The 15358-nt window shown below is 35.4% G+C and overlaps 1 protein-coding gene and 1 long non-coding RNA gene across 2 annotated transcripts in view; one reads left to right on the forward strand and one right to left on the reverse strand.

Moving 5' to 3' along the window:
* LRPPRC (leucine rich pentatricopeptide repeat containing) overlaps positions 1-15358 on the reverse strand; it is a 163965-nt gene that overhangs the window by 102039 nt on the left and 46568 nt on the right. The window contains exons 7-13 of the mRNA XM_032774992.2: positions 15039-15165; positions 13743-13887; positions 12644-12801; positions 12206-12311; positions 12005-12112; positions 4234-4352; positions 3486-3579 (exon numbers count right to left, since the gene is read on the reverse strand). Coding sequence (XP_032630883.1) covers positions 3486-3579; positions 4234-4352; positions 12005-12112; positions 12206-12311; positions 12644-12801; positions 13743-13887; positions 15039-15165 — 857 coding nt within the window. The remainder of the gene's footprint in view (positions 1-3485; positions 3580-4233; positions 4353-12004; positions 12113-12205; positions 12312-12643; positions 12802-13742; positions 13888-15038; positions 15166-15358) is intronic.
* Positions 1-15358, forward strand: part of LOC142046610 (uncharacterized) — a 404232-nt gene that overhangs the window by 28730 nt on the left and 360144 nt on the right. The gene's annotated exons all lie outside the window — the stretch shown is intronic.

Below are 15358 nucleotides of genomic sequence, written 5' to 3' on the forward strand. Positions count from 1 at the left end.
CCGGAAGTTCTACAGCCACTGCTCATCATCCCAGGACTACATAATGAGGCAATCCCATCATTCAATGCTTGTTTCCCTAGCCCAAAAGTAACAGTCTACCACGTTCAGCTGCTCAGTAAATGCCAGAAGAAATCTGGTGTTGTTTCTTTCCATGGCACACAGGAGGTCAGGCAACTCTGATTCCTGTTCAGATTGGGAGCTCATGATATACTCCATGACCATCCACGAGGTGTGCATAACAGTGACCACAGCAGTAGAGAGCAGCGCAGGATCCATCGTTTCGGACAGAGATGGTGGACGCACAGTAAACAGAGGCTGTTGAAAAATGCCATGAAACACAGTTGGAAGTCCATGGAATGCTGGGATGGAAAGAACTGCATCATGGGACGTTGAGCCCACCCCCATGATGCACTGCAATCCACTCTGTCTTCCCACAACTTCTAGCTGTAGAAGGCAGTGTGTAGCACAGTGGGATAGCTACCCACAGTGCACTGCTCTCACTGTCGATGCTAGAGTAACAAGTGTGAACGCACTCTGCCGACAGAAGGACCATAGTGTGAACATATACAAACTATGTAATTATACCATTTTTGATTATCAGCATAACTTGTGTTGACAAAATTCTGTAGTGTAGACAAGGCCTAAGCCCTAGAAAGTATTATATGTTTAAGACCTCATCCAAATTTTTTCTTCTTATGGCCGTTATTTGACAACTCTGGATATTCTTGTTACCCATAAACATCCAATCCCTTTTGAATCTTGATAAGTTTTCAGACTTATTGGTATCCTAGCGCAATGAGTTCTGTGGTCTCATTACATCCTATGTGAAAAAGGTATTTCTGTTTGAATTTGCCATCTTTTCAAAGGGGTCTACTCTTCCATAAGTGACAGTGAGATTTTAACTCAGTTAAATCTCATTAATGCTAACAATTTACATGCTAGTCCTGTACACAAGACAATATAGGGGAGATACGCCCAAGCGTTATAGAAGTTAGCCCTCTTGTGAAAAAATGTAACAAGACTAAAAAATTTAGGATTGTGGCATTCGTCACAAAAGAGAACACAAGCTTCAGGGGAAACAGCTTGAAAGTCAGTACATTTAATATAAGTTAAAAATTGTTTCAGGTCCTAAAGTAAGCTTGCCAAATTCTGGTGGTTTTACAATCACATTTTCTTATTTTTTAATTTTTTCCTCTTTCCACTGTTCCTGAGTAAATTACCCACAAACAAAGGAAACTAAATACATATACAGGAAAACAGTAAAACTGATTCTCTCTCAAGTGCCATTCAATGAACTAAGTAAATCAACAGAATGTGACATAGAAAAATACTTTTGCTTTAATAACATTCAGCTGTAGCAATCTTAAGTGTTACTTTTATCAATATGGGGTGAAAAATTCAAGGAAAATTGTGAGATTAAAGTATCCCTTAAAACTCATTTAAAATTCTAATTTATTCCCCATAACCCCTTGTTTTCTGAGTCCTTAGCTGAGCACTCCTGCATTTAAATCTTTCCAGAATGCTAGCTCCCACTCCAACATAACACCCCTGCAATCGCTGAACCGCAATGATAGACTTCATATGAAGCAAGTTCAATTTTCCAATACATGCTCTCTTATATGCTGGTTTTTTTTTTTTTATAACCTATTCAAATGGTGTGCGGTTGACATTATAATGAAATTAACCCCATGCAAAGCTGAATGCATCACTGCTGTTCAATGAGGGCTAGGGTGTCACCATTAGAAGGGCTATATGATATAGGTAGGTAGAAGATGTTAAAACAGGAATGCTGACCTGAGCAGAAATTACTACACACACACAATCCAAAATCTGAAATATTTGTTTAGTTTTTAAGAGAACCTAAAACAGTTGATTTTACAAAATCCCCAAGCAAAAAACATTTTTCTAGTGGCATATTAAACTTTCTGCTCAAAAAAAAAGTCTAGCATAGAACACCTCAGTATGCTCAGTGGCTGCTGACAATCGGCAACCTGGTTTCCTTAGCAACAAACAAGTCTGAGAAAATCAAAAGAAGCTGACAATGAAGTGGAATGGAATGGCATGATAAAGGGGAAAATAGCTCTCATCTATGCTGCCTTATGCACCCAGATTCCTCAACTGATGCTTCACAGTTTTCATCTTATCAGTAACAGAAATCTATACATTATAGGGGATAAGAAGCAGAATCAATAGACCTTGATAGCAGCCAACATTAATGCTTCACCTCCACTGACTGCACTGGTGAGACAATCTTAAAAGTTTTTTCCCTATAAAACTGCATTAACAAATTTATACTTTTTACAGTCTGTGCCTTATTATCTTTTAGGCGCTGACAAGATTAACTACCATTAATGAACACTGGGCCAGCATTAATTTTACAAAAGTAATTTCCTTTTAAATTAGTGTTTGTAAGGTAAATATTTGAATGCTTTCTTCAATTACAAACCTTAATATATGGAATACTACTACAAAAGATGGTTGCTCAGGTAATGAATTTGTCTCTGGCTAAATAATCTACTATTTAAGACTACATCAAGAGTGACAATACAAAACCACTGTTACCAGATATACCAAAAGCTGATTACTCTAGCCAAAGTGAAAAAAAAGACACTTAGTTTTGCTTCTTCAAGTAACGGAAACCTTACAAAATGTTTCATTTCCAGCAGAGCTACCATTGCTCCAGCCAGGCACTACTACTCTGTTATCTGAAAGAAGAGCTAAGTATAATATTTTCATGGTGTTATTGACTGGGTTAACAGGAACAAAAGATCGCAGAATTCAGAGTGCATTTTATAGAATCAATAATTGTTTATGAGATAATTAAGTACATATATTCAAGAAGTACCATAAATAATCAGGTTAGCAATGTAACAACTATATAAGCATTACACATTAAATAAACTTGAACAAAACACTGTCAATCTTTAATTTTACAAGGATACGGATCAAGAACGTAACTAATACCAAATTAGGAGCTGTTGAGTACTGCAAACTCTTCTGACAAAAATCTGGTCCTTAAAAAAAAAAAACTTTACTTGCACTACTGTAAACCTGGGGCCTGCTTATGCCATTAGTTATATACTTGCAGCTCCTACTGACAAAGGGACAGATGGAGGACATAAAATTAACCTAAATACCACTTTGCCATTTTTGTACCACATTTATAATTTTTTTTATAAATGTAATATGAAGGAATAAAAACATATATACAAAGCCCATAAGGCATATCCATATTAAAAAAGCAGTTTATAACAAACGTAAAAAACCCATTGCCAAAAACCGGCAGCTTCAGAAGATATCCTTGAGATCCTTTCCACAAATGCCACAATGCCCCCATATGGTACAAACTTTATAACCACCCCAACCACTATCTAAATTACTCTTAAAATGCATGTCTGAATATTTACAAACACACACGTCAACCTAAGTACTCAGTATCTGCATCTGTTAAAAAGACATCTACTAAATACATTGAAGATACTTACATAATGATAAAACATTTTCCAGTGTTCCATATATTGCTTCATGTCTTAATGCTGCTACAGAGAGTCCTTCAGTTTCAAATGGACAGCCATTTTCCTATGGATAAAAAGCATTACACTACACACGCACACGGAACTGATACTCAACAATATTTTTAAACACTGCCCTCTCCATGTCTCTGCTTAACATCCTCTTTCTACAAATACTTTGGAGCCCCAAATTGTAGACACTATTCTTCTTGTCAAGAGAACAGAATGACATGCTTCCGCAAGCCCATCAGTGCTACAAATTAGCTGGCCAAAGGAGCCACTCTTGACCACTAAAGGTACAATCCCTCTACAAAGACTGAGCATGCACCACCATCAGTAGGAAAGAAAATTCCTGGGAAAAAGAATTAGAACCCGAAATTTTTAACATTATTGGAAAATAATAAAATAAAGCTACTGAAATCAGCTACATGGTATTACTTAAAATCTTTTATTTCCAGAAATGGAAAAATGCATTACTGAAAAACATCACATGGTATAGCGATTTTAAAATCCTCTTTGGTGAACGGGGAGAGGAAAGGGTGGGCAAACAATGGAAAATAACTTTAAAAAAAATAGTCCATAGAACAATTCATGGGCTTCTCTGTGTGGCAACTGCATGCCCCAGAACACCACTGGATTCAATGAGAATCCTACACAAAGAGCAGCTGCAGAATTGGGCCATAACATAGCAATATATAAAAAATTGTTCATTTAAACTCACCTGTAGCAGAGCACGAAAAGTCTGAATGTCATCAAAATTTGTCAAAACATAGTTTGTGTATGTTTCCACATCAGGTTCCACCCCCAGCTCATGCATTGCTTTAAGGACCCCAATAGTACCTAAAGAAGCAATATTAGAAAATGTACAGAATGCTGAACAATTTCAGATAACTAAAAGCTCAATTCTTTTTATAAAAGGAAAGATAGAAACATTAATCTCCATGCTTATTCGTACATTTTTTCCTCTTTCTAGTTCCTGCTGCACAGAAGCTGGGCATTTTTTTTTACTTCAATAATCAAGTTCTTAATTCTGAAATCAAAAATAGATAAACCATTCTTATGCCTATCTTATCCCACAGTAAACTGACAAAGACTGACAACTCTTAGTTCACCCTGCATCTGTAGTGTTAGTAAAGCATATTTTTGGTTTAGTGAAGATGAGCTGCTACACTGGGATTATAATTAAAGAACTAGCACCTATAACTAGATGAGACTCCAGCCCAGAATTGTGGCTCAATTTACTATTTTTACTTCGTTATAAATATTTTAAGACTGTACGTTGAAGATGTCCATATATCTGATGCGCTGAATACGGAAACTAATTTGAACCACATAAATAAATGCATATAGCCAGCTTCAATACATTTGTGATCATGTGTTAAGAAACACACTTAGCTCTGGTCCTCGCGACCAACTCTACTGCCAAGGTCCAGACTTTCAAAATAGGTATCTAACCGTGCATAAGGCTGAATAAATATTTACATGTTCAAACTGGTGCTTAGGCATCCTAGTGAGTTGGCCCAGTTTGTACATGGATAATGGGCCCAATTTTCCAAGGTGCGAAGTTCCCACAACACCCACTGAAATCACTTCGCACTTCAATGAGGCTCTCAGCACCTCACAAGATCAAGTCCTAAATTTTCAGCATAGACATCTATTTGAAAATATATCAACAATACCAACACAAGCTAAATATAGTAAAAATTAAATTTTAAGAAACATTAAACATTTTCTTAAAATTGACCAGACAGCTGTTACACCAATATATCAGCTGTTCTTTTATTTTTTTTCTAAAGAGAAAGAAATACTATTGCTATTATACAAACTTTAATAATAATAAAAACTGATATTATTCCACTGAATTTTGAAATCTTTACCACACTCAGCATTTATTCTAACGAGGGCATTTCAGTGCTTTAATGGCTTTTCTTTCAAATTTGCAAGAACTTCCCGAATTTCATTATATCAGGCCTAGTTAGCTAACTCTGCATTCACGTCACAAGCAATACAGGTAGTGGAATTTTTGCTGGCAAAAAATGATTTGTCAGATGCTGTAGGACACCAGATCCAAGTAGCATATGTTTTTCTCAACTTGCCCCTCATATTTGTTACTTTAGAAATGTAAAGTTTCCCAAAGACCCTGTCTTTGCCCCGGAGTGCCACCTATGGAAAAGTGACACTTCCATGAATATTTTATGCAGTGCACTATGGTGCAAATAATCAAATGTGAATTCCCTTTGAGCACTTAAAAATACATGCAGGCAAGTCACACTAAATTAAAGTCGCATCATCTGCTCAAGTCTGCCTTAAACAAAACTCTGTCTGATTTTGGCTGAGAATTTGCAAAATTATGAACAAAGAATTAATTACAATAAATCTTGCTTGATACTTTTCAGATTTTGACACCAACTTTCTATTTTAGGTTTGCAAGATGTAGAAAATGTTAATATAGAGCCCAGCTAATGTTACTTTTCAGAAAGACTGTTCCAATGTAAGAGTTCGAGTCAATATTACAAGTAATAGCTGTTTTCAGCAGGAAGCTACCTACCACAGTGAATTATGTACTCTAGCTGCAGGAGACTTGGGTTCAAATTCTAATTTAGGTCAGAGTTGAAAATGAGTTTATTTGGCTCTCCCAAATCCCTAGTAGACATCTGCCACAAAACCACCACTCAGTTTCGCACAATTCTTGAGCAGACACAAGGAAACGTAAGTATTAGAATAGGGTGCTGCAGATGAAGATTAAGGTTAACTGGCAGAAAGGAGTGAGAAAGCTTCCATGATATCTGTTACCCTATGTCTGGTCGCTATTATTGGTATTAACACTCACTGTCATGAAGTTCTCCCACTTCCCCCTCCCTGCCCCAGTTTTTAAAACCCCAAAATATGTCTCATCTTCCCTATTTCGGAAAAAGAAGGTTATTCATTTTCATTTGGTTTTCTTTAAAAGCTTTCATTGTCAAGTCAATATTTGCACAGCAAAAACCAGAAAACCACTAATTTATCATCACAATAGAAGTCCAGTTTTACATTTTTAAGTTTTGTTCCATGACACACAGCATTATTAATTAGTATACTAATGTTTTCTCAATACGAAGTTACAAGATACCATCACTTATGTAACACTTTAAATTGTGTAAATCAAAAGCAAATATATTAAGACCAGTATTTCTGCATCTTATGGTTGCCTTTAGAATTTCTTTGGACATCACAAGGACATCAGTGCTGTTCAGCCTTTTATATCTCTCAAACCTAACCAATGGGCATAAAAACAGCCAGAAGTCAAGACACACAGAATGCAATCATGTGTGTTTAGTAAGAGTGAAACTTGCTAATACAAAAAAATCATTCTATTGCATTGTCCCAAAAGTAGTATTTTACAATGAACATGTTCTTCATAAAGAAGCTTGTGTACCAGTATTTTACATATCATGTAAGCAACATTTGTTAAGAAAGAATGCTCTTAGTTTTCTGACTGAGTTTCTTAAATGGATAACTTTTGTTAAGAGACAAAAAACATTTAAAAGGATGCTGTCTTGTCAAATTTTGCCCAAAATTTAGGCTTTAAGAACCTAGTAAAAAAAGAAAAAGCCCTTTACTACGCAAGATTCCTCTGAGTATTTTTGAGATTCCTGAGAATGTGAAAATGAATTACTAGAAACTTACTATAAATGAAAATGAGCTAGTTGGTTTTAATTTCCTAAATTGAGAAAAATGCAAAAAAGTCAGACAGCCTATAAAGTGAACAAACTAGTTTAAAGCTTTCGTTTTTAGTAATCCTTTTTAGTAATCGTTCTTAGTCCCCAATCTTCAAAAAAAAAATTACACTCACTTAACTTTAAACAGGTAAGTAGCTCCAGTGACGTCTACAAGACTACTCACATGCTCATAGTTAAGCACTTGCATAAGTATTTGAAGAATGAGGTGTCTTGAAGCATAATAAAAAGTGAGCATGTTGTTTTTTTTAAAAAATTCAATTGAGATTTTAAATATAATTTCACTATTTAAAATAGGCTGATGTATTTTAAATGCATTAATTTTAAATTAGAACAAATTTGAATGTATATGTTTTATTTAAGACAGAATGCACATTTATAATGCAATCAAACTCAGTGAAATATAGCAAGTTATTGATATTTCTGTTAATTATTTTGACGTGCCCAAAAGCATGCTAGACCACTCCACTCCCCTGCCTCAGGACTGGCCCATAAATAGATCTTTGAGACACAGTTTACATATATAATATTCGTAATATATTGTGTACAAACAATGCGTAGAAGTCAGACTTAATCCTGGCAAGTCTTATTCTTCAGCAGAAGTCTGGTGGGTTTTAACTGTCCCAACTGAAACAGGATGAATGTTTTAAACAAAAATTCCAGCACACTTTAAAATATATCCTAATCATTATTTCTAATTACTGGGGAGTGTAGGGGGGAAAATCACAATAAAAAAGCAAATAAAAATCATGTTTTATTAAGAATTCATGTGAAACACGAAACTATTCAACATATGGACAATCTGCTGTAGAAGATTAACTGAACCATTTTTTTTCCATTAAAAAAAAGCTCTCTCTCTATTAAGTTTAGGGGACTTGCTGCTTTACACTAATCTGAAAGTGTTCCCTTTCCCCCGCAAAACTGGTAATTTTTCAAGCTCTACTTTAGAGAATCAAACCCTGTTGGAAATGGCAGCACACACTAAAGAAATAACCCTGTGCCTTAAATGGAGATTCTGCAACAGTGAAAGTTATGTCTAAAACAAGTTTTAAACACCTCTCTCCCTTTTTTTTTTTTTTATTTTAACATACTCCCTAGACAAAATTGTTTGTTGGTCTCACATAGCTGTGCAGAGGAGTAAGATGCCGCCAACCATTTCTATGCCTGATCTTACAGGGCCCTTGGGCTCCTCGATTCAGACACTGGGTGTCCAGCTTCTGCTCTCTCCCTAATTCGTATGACTGAGCTAGTAGGAACTGCCTGAGAGGATGCAGAGGACAGGGAGTGGATAGAGCCACAGCTTCTGTTCCCCTCCCCACATCTGGCTGAAACCAGCTCCTCTTCTACTAAGGGACGGATTCTACCACTTATTCTCACACTGAGCAGTACTTATTCCTCAAGTAGCCCCACTGAAATCAATTAAACTTCTTGTTGAGGTAGGTACAATTCTGCACAAGTAAGGGCAGCTGAAAATGGATTTAAGTATTTATTTAGGTCAGATATTGAATAATGAGGTTTTCATTTCGAAAGATGAGGTTATATTCAGGAGAATGGCGTAATGCTGCTAAATGTACAGTCAAAATTTGAACTCCAAAAATTTCTAGTGGAGTAATATACCTTAAAGACAAAATTCTGACAAATGTTTTAAATTAGTATTTTCAACTTTTTCTGGGGAACACCGTTACCCACTTCAAGGAAACCAAAAAATTACCTTGTATTTAGCTCATTTATAAAGCTTTTTTATACTGGGTCAATGTGAAAACTGAAAATATTCTCTACTAGCAAAGGGAACCGTGCATACTGTATTTTGTAAGTAAGTAACCGTTGATGTGATACTGCAGTGTTCTATAAAAAGCAAAAATAAAAAGCACAGCTAAGTATTTTTAAAAATAAGCTTCAATAAAGTGGCTAAATGATGCTAACCAAAAACCTAACATGGCTATACAACTTTGATATAAGCAAAATATCACCCAAAACCATCCTCCACTTCCAAAGATATTTTATTGTATGGTCTATTGACACAATGTGTCCCAATGGTCTTCATATTTGCAACCCTCCTATGTCTTGTTTTTTTCTTAACCCTCGCAGCATACCCTCTTCTTGAAAAAGGGTAACTTTGCATTTACTTAACCATAGGGAAATATTAAAATAAAAAGCCTGAACTTGCTTTTAGCTTTATCAGCACACAAAATAAAAACATGTCTAATCTGTAATGAGCATATTTAATAAAATTGTAGAAATCTGCTACTCCACTCTTGTAATCCAGACACTTGTCTACAGCATATTCAACCATTTGTCCACTCTAGTTTTATACGACTCAAACAATGGGGCGTCCTCACTTTCTTTGGAAGACTAGTCCGTAGAACAACTAAATGTCAGCAACCAGATGTTCTCCCCACTGTTCAGTTTTTTATTTCCCTTCTACTAGTTATACCCCCTTGGGCCACCCTATATAATTCCTTTCCCCCTTTGCATTTACACCCTTCAAATACTGGTAGGCAGTTATAATAATACAGGCCACCTCTTTCCAAGTTGTTATTTAACCTTTAATCTACCTCGAAGTCCATCCTCTCAATACGTTTTGCCTCTTCTCCAAAGTCTATTAAATTTGTCAATACTTTTCTGGTATGGAGATAGCTTCCTAGAAGTGTATGCGGTATGCCACATCTGACTATTGTGGAGAATGGAACCATTATCTCCACTCTGGTATGTGATTTTGTACTCTATATCCACCTTTATTTGATACATCCCAATTAATTTTTGTTACTAGGAAACATGGAGAACCCATATAATTTACTGTCCACTGTCACCTTTAGGTTCTTTTCAGCACTACTACTTTCCCTATTGTCTATCACAAATGAATATTCTTTTTGAAAAAATTATTTTTCCTCACATGTAAAAAAACGAAGCTAATATAATGTTGAATCTCTCTCTTATTCTCCCCCCCCAAAACAAAAAATCTAAATGCAGGGGAGATTTCACATGGCAAAGGGCAAGAACATTTATTCCACCTACCTACAGCAAACATATTTATATTGATAATTCAGTGCCAAAAGGAAACGCTCAAAAATCTTCCTTTAATTTGAAGTTTAACTTTAAGAGTTCTGAATTTACTCACATACTGGCTGTTATAAGAACGTACATACACACACAGAATCTTCACGCTAAACTTAAGAACTCATAACTGAAGGACCAGATGCTAATCTGGGTTCACAAAATAACTTTGTGAATGCACACTATTACCACAGAACCAATGAGAGGTCACCCTCTGAGGTCTCTGTGGGCAGACAAGGCATGACTTCATTCTGATGCTTACTATCAGTTCTTACTGACAGCCAAGTAAAAGTATTACAGATTTTTGAAGACTCTACAATTTCAAATTAAGCCAAAACAGTTCAGATCACAAAAGTTACTCTTCTCACAACAATTAGGTACAACTTAATACAGCTCTAGAAATATGCAGGAGCCTTTGCAATACAGCATACTTCTAGCATATTTTGTTATTATGTAGGTAGAGCCAAGTTTTGATAAAGCAACACAGCAGTATTATATTATACATGTACACAAGCATGGATGACAGTTTTGAGCAGGAGTAACTAGAATCATATAGTAGCCCTGCCCTGTTTAGTAGGTTTCAAGAGTTTTTATGCGATCGTGAAAACTTTCCAGTATTCAGAAAGCGTGTGTCGCAGGCAACTTGCCGTGTGCTCTAGCACCAGCCTGGATCTAAAGAGTTAATAAAAACTGAATATTGTTTCCATAAAGGCTTTTCTAAAAAGGATTGAGACACTTTTATAGCCAGAAACAATTAGGGAATACTTGTTTCAGCATTTCTTCCAAACTGGAATGTGACTGTATATTTAAAATAAAATTGCAATATGAACAGTCTGGTAAAAGCACTTTTTTTTTTTGTTTGTGCATTTTGTTTGTCACCCAATGTCACACTAACAACTCTGCATCTCATTCTAAAGCACATTATACTGTGAGATAAGATGAAAAAGACTGTTTTTTGTTTCCCAAGGGGGAAGTACTTCTGTTAAAAGCATCTTTTTATGAGACCACTCTTTCTGAATTACCAATAATGCAAACCCAAGAATTAGATACTGTACTCTAAAATTTAATATTTGTTCAATTCTTATTCATATCCTATAGACATCCCCATGTGTAACAGGGGAAAGTGTGCTAAACGCTTAAGCCTACTTAAGAATCCAAAAGATTGAACATTTCTGTCCTTTAATCAGTATGCTGTCAGGTCATGATCACTCATTCAGCAATGGAAGTTTTCTTGCCTCTCTTATTACTGTAAGTTAGCTCACATTTAACTCATCAGTGAATAGAAATTTTTTTAAAAAAGGTCAAAAAAGAAAGATTCAGCTTTTCAGTAGTTATAGGGAGTCATTACCATTCAACCTTACTTTTAAAGGCTTCCTACTTCCATAGAGAAAAAGATCAGAGAATTACTGTATGGGATACAGAGCAGCAGAAAACCTTCATAGAGCCAGGAATCCAAAGAGTTAAAAATTCCATTCAAATAGTGTTTTGCACTCTGCTTTCTATTAAAAACTGAATTCTTTATTTAAACAAAACTGTGTCACAATTAAATGGGAAACGAGTGAAAAGCATTTCTGAAAAAACTGTAGAAATCTCTCTGACGACAAGAACTATACACCTTTGGGCCTCCACTCACCTTCAAGCACATTTCTAGATAAGGTTTAAATGTCAGTCTGTACATTCAGTTATGAATAAGGCAACAAAAATATGTATCAGAAAGCTAACCTTGAACATTCTTCTCCTTCTGATACCCAACAAGCAGTGGCCAGGAATAGTGAGGTCTGAGAGGCAAACCTTCCTCTTTCATTGTCTTCATCAGGTTAATTGCCAGAGCTGAAAACATCCACAAGGCAGTTGACTATTAATAAGACAACGACAGAATAGTTCAAATAAGCTGATGTTTAAAATAAGCAAATGAATAAGTACCTGCTTTTTTAGACTCCAACGCACAATACAAAGTAAACTGGAGGGGACTTGAGTGCATATTGGCTTCTTTTAACTCATCACAGAACTGTTTCAGCTTGCTCAAAGGCTGGAAAGAAATTTAAGAATTAATTTATATAATAATAAATTGTAATGAACACATAATGCTTCTCAATTTCTAAAGTCCTTTCTAGCAATTAAAGATCCTTCTTATACCCATAAAATAGTTATTACAGACACCAACAAGCGTTTTTGCTCACAACCAGTCCACTTACTGTGTAAATTGGTACGTGAAATATTAAAGTGATTACCTTAATGCATTCCATCTTTACTCTAACTATAAGTGCATGAACAAAACGACAATATCCCCATTTTCATAACTCCCTTAAGCTCACCAAGCATACAGCTGTAAATCCGGTAAAAAGATAACATCTTGCATACCTTATCCATATGTACACAGTGTTGTAAGAAGAAGTTACCATAGTCCATACTGGTTTCACTGTGATTTTCAGATGGCAAGGTAGGAAACGATTTGAAAACTTGGAAAGCTGTATCTTCCAAACCTTGAGTTATCAAATTCAGAGACAAGTTCATTGCATCTAGAGATTTAAAACACCAAAGACAATATTTATTAAGAGTTTGGAACAAACTATTTTGGCATTAGACTACAAAAGAAATCAAATTAGCATGATCTCTGTCTTTGTATCTATGGAAAGAAAATAGAAATTGTTTTACAAGTATCTTATAACATAGTTTGTTTGTGGGACTAACAGCTACAGAACTCAGACTTGAAACTTTTTATTTGCATAGTTTATATAGTGCTATGAGTATCTCCTTTACAACTGAAAGACTCATGCCACATATTTTAGAAGTATCACCTTCATAGTGGTCCAGGAGCATCCCAAATACAACAGCTGAAAGATAAATCTTTGAGACAGGCTAATGGAGAAAGGCTACTGAAGTATATCTAGAAGTACTGTCAAATAGGTGTAACGTATCAGGATTCAAATGGTACTGTCAACGTATCAGGATTCAAATAGGTGTAGCGTATCTGTAACAATGGTACTGTCAACCATTGTTACAGAAAGTTATAATCAATGTTTATAACCTCTCTTCACTGTATTGCTACATATCTGCCACTACAGAAGTTACACAAAATCTTTTTTCTTTAACAAAAATGCTAGATTATCAAGGATTTAAGGACAAAAAGTAAACTTTAGGAGTTGTGGTAATGCAAATACAAAAAAAATAAAATAAAAAATGCTTACATCTGCTTTTAAATTCTGAAAACCCTTAGGTTTAAAATATGACCCAGACTAATCCACATTTGCTATCTTTAGAAAACAAAATTAACACACAGCATTAATTTTGCCTCAGAAGGGTTTCACAAAGCCTTATACACAATATCACACTCAGTAACAAATCTTTTTCTTTCATTGCAACCTACTGAAAATGCATTCCTTCTTAACCTTGAGTAACAGTACTATTTCAAAGCATAGCTACAATAACCCAAATTTGGACACATGACTGAAAGCACTACCTGGAATATATCCCCTTTCATATCTCATCTGCGACAAAATATCTGGGACATACTGGGGATATCCAGCCTTAGCAAGGCTATAAATAACCTGCAGCAAATCCCTGTCCATTAAATAGCCTTCCATCTTCTCAATCTTTTCCAGGATCTGTAAGTCAAAACCACAAACCAGAGAATAAGTGTAATGTTAATGAAAAGTCTACACTCTGACTCAAACGTTAAAAACCCCAGAACTATTTACATTGATGTATCACTCCAATTTGCTACATATTTCCTAAACAAAAGCACAGATGCAGTTTCTGCTCCACAGAGCTTAAATTCTTAAGAGCCAGATGAGGGCAAGGGGGGGAAAAAAAAGAGAGTGATACAATATACAATGATCAGATTCTGACACCCTTTCTTCCTGCTCAGTAATATCTTATGCTGTGAGTACTGTCATTAGTTTCAAACTTGCAACATCAAATAATACTGAAAAAAGGATTGCAGAACTTATTAGTTACATTTGTTTGATTGTTTGGGGGTGGGAGTGAGGTGAGTTTTGTTTTTGTAGTTTAAATTAAACAAATTAAACTCCCCCCCCTACAGTCCACACCCCCACTTGAATCCCCTCTACTTTCCCTGACACCAAAACCCTAGTCTTACAATAAGTGTCCTTACTCCCCTTCTCCTACATGGGGAGTATTTATTTATTGACCTTATGACATAGGCAGATAGCAAAGGCCCCAGTTTTGCAAAGGAGCTCCATGTGGGTTGACCCCTGCACCAGGATGTAACTTCTTATGAAATAAGTCGGGCTCCTTCTAGGCACAGAAATTTAAATCCATGGAGCTCTTATAAAAATTAGGGTCTTAGTGGCAAAAACTCATTGACTTCAAAGGAAGCAAGATCAGATCCTAAAAAAGTTCTTTCCATTGATGAAAATAAAATACTGTGCAATAGTCTTTTCATCTGACTTTCAAAAAGTTACATTTATGATGAGACTGAATGAATCAGCAAGCATTATTCACCATTTCTACATATACAACGTACAATAAAAGGCACCTATCGAAAGATAAAATAGAGTTTTATAAAATGTATAATACTCGCAAGATAGGTTTCAATTAAATACACAATTATTCAGCTGGAAAAAAATATTCTCCTTAATTACTGCTGACCACACGGCAATTATTTTAGAGAGACCAACTGGAAAAAAAGGGAATTTCAGCATTAAATAAATCAGCTAATATTAAACAGATTATGCAATCCATTTTAAACAAACAGTTTTAGGAAAAGCTTTACCTATGCATGAAATATTAATACCTGTTTAACACTGTTAATGTCACCCTTCTCGGCATATGCATTCAGTAATGCTAAGTAGGTGTCTGGACCAGGTTCAATTCCTGCATCTCTCATCACTGAAAAGATATTTTCTGCATTCTCCATATCTCTGCAGATGTTTAAAAAATATATATATATCAATGGATTTAACTACAATCATCCAATATAACAACCACCATAATTTGGGTTTTTTTTCAATATTTTAGTTAAAGCATTGAAAACTGACCTTTTACTTCTCGGTATTAAGTTAACAATAGGTGTAAATGTCTAAGACATAAATATAAAGATATTTAAAGAGAAGC

The sequence above is a fragment of the Chelonoidis abingdonii genome, chromosome 3 (assembly GCF_003597395.2).
Source record: "Chelonoidis abingdonii isolate Lonesome George chromosome 3, CheloAbing_2.0, whole genome shotgun sequence".
NCBI classification, from domain to species: Eukaryota; Metazoa; Chordata; order Testudines; family Testudinidae; genus Chelonoidis; species Chelonoidis abingdonii.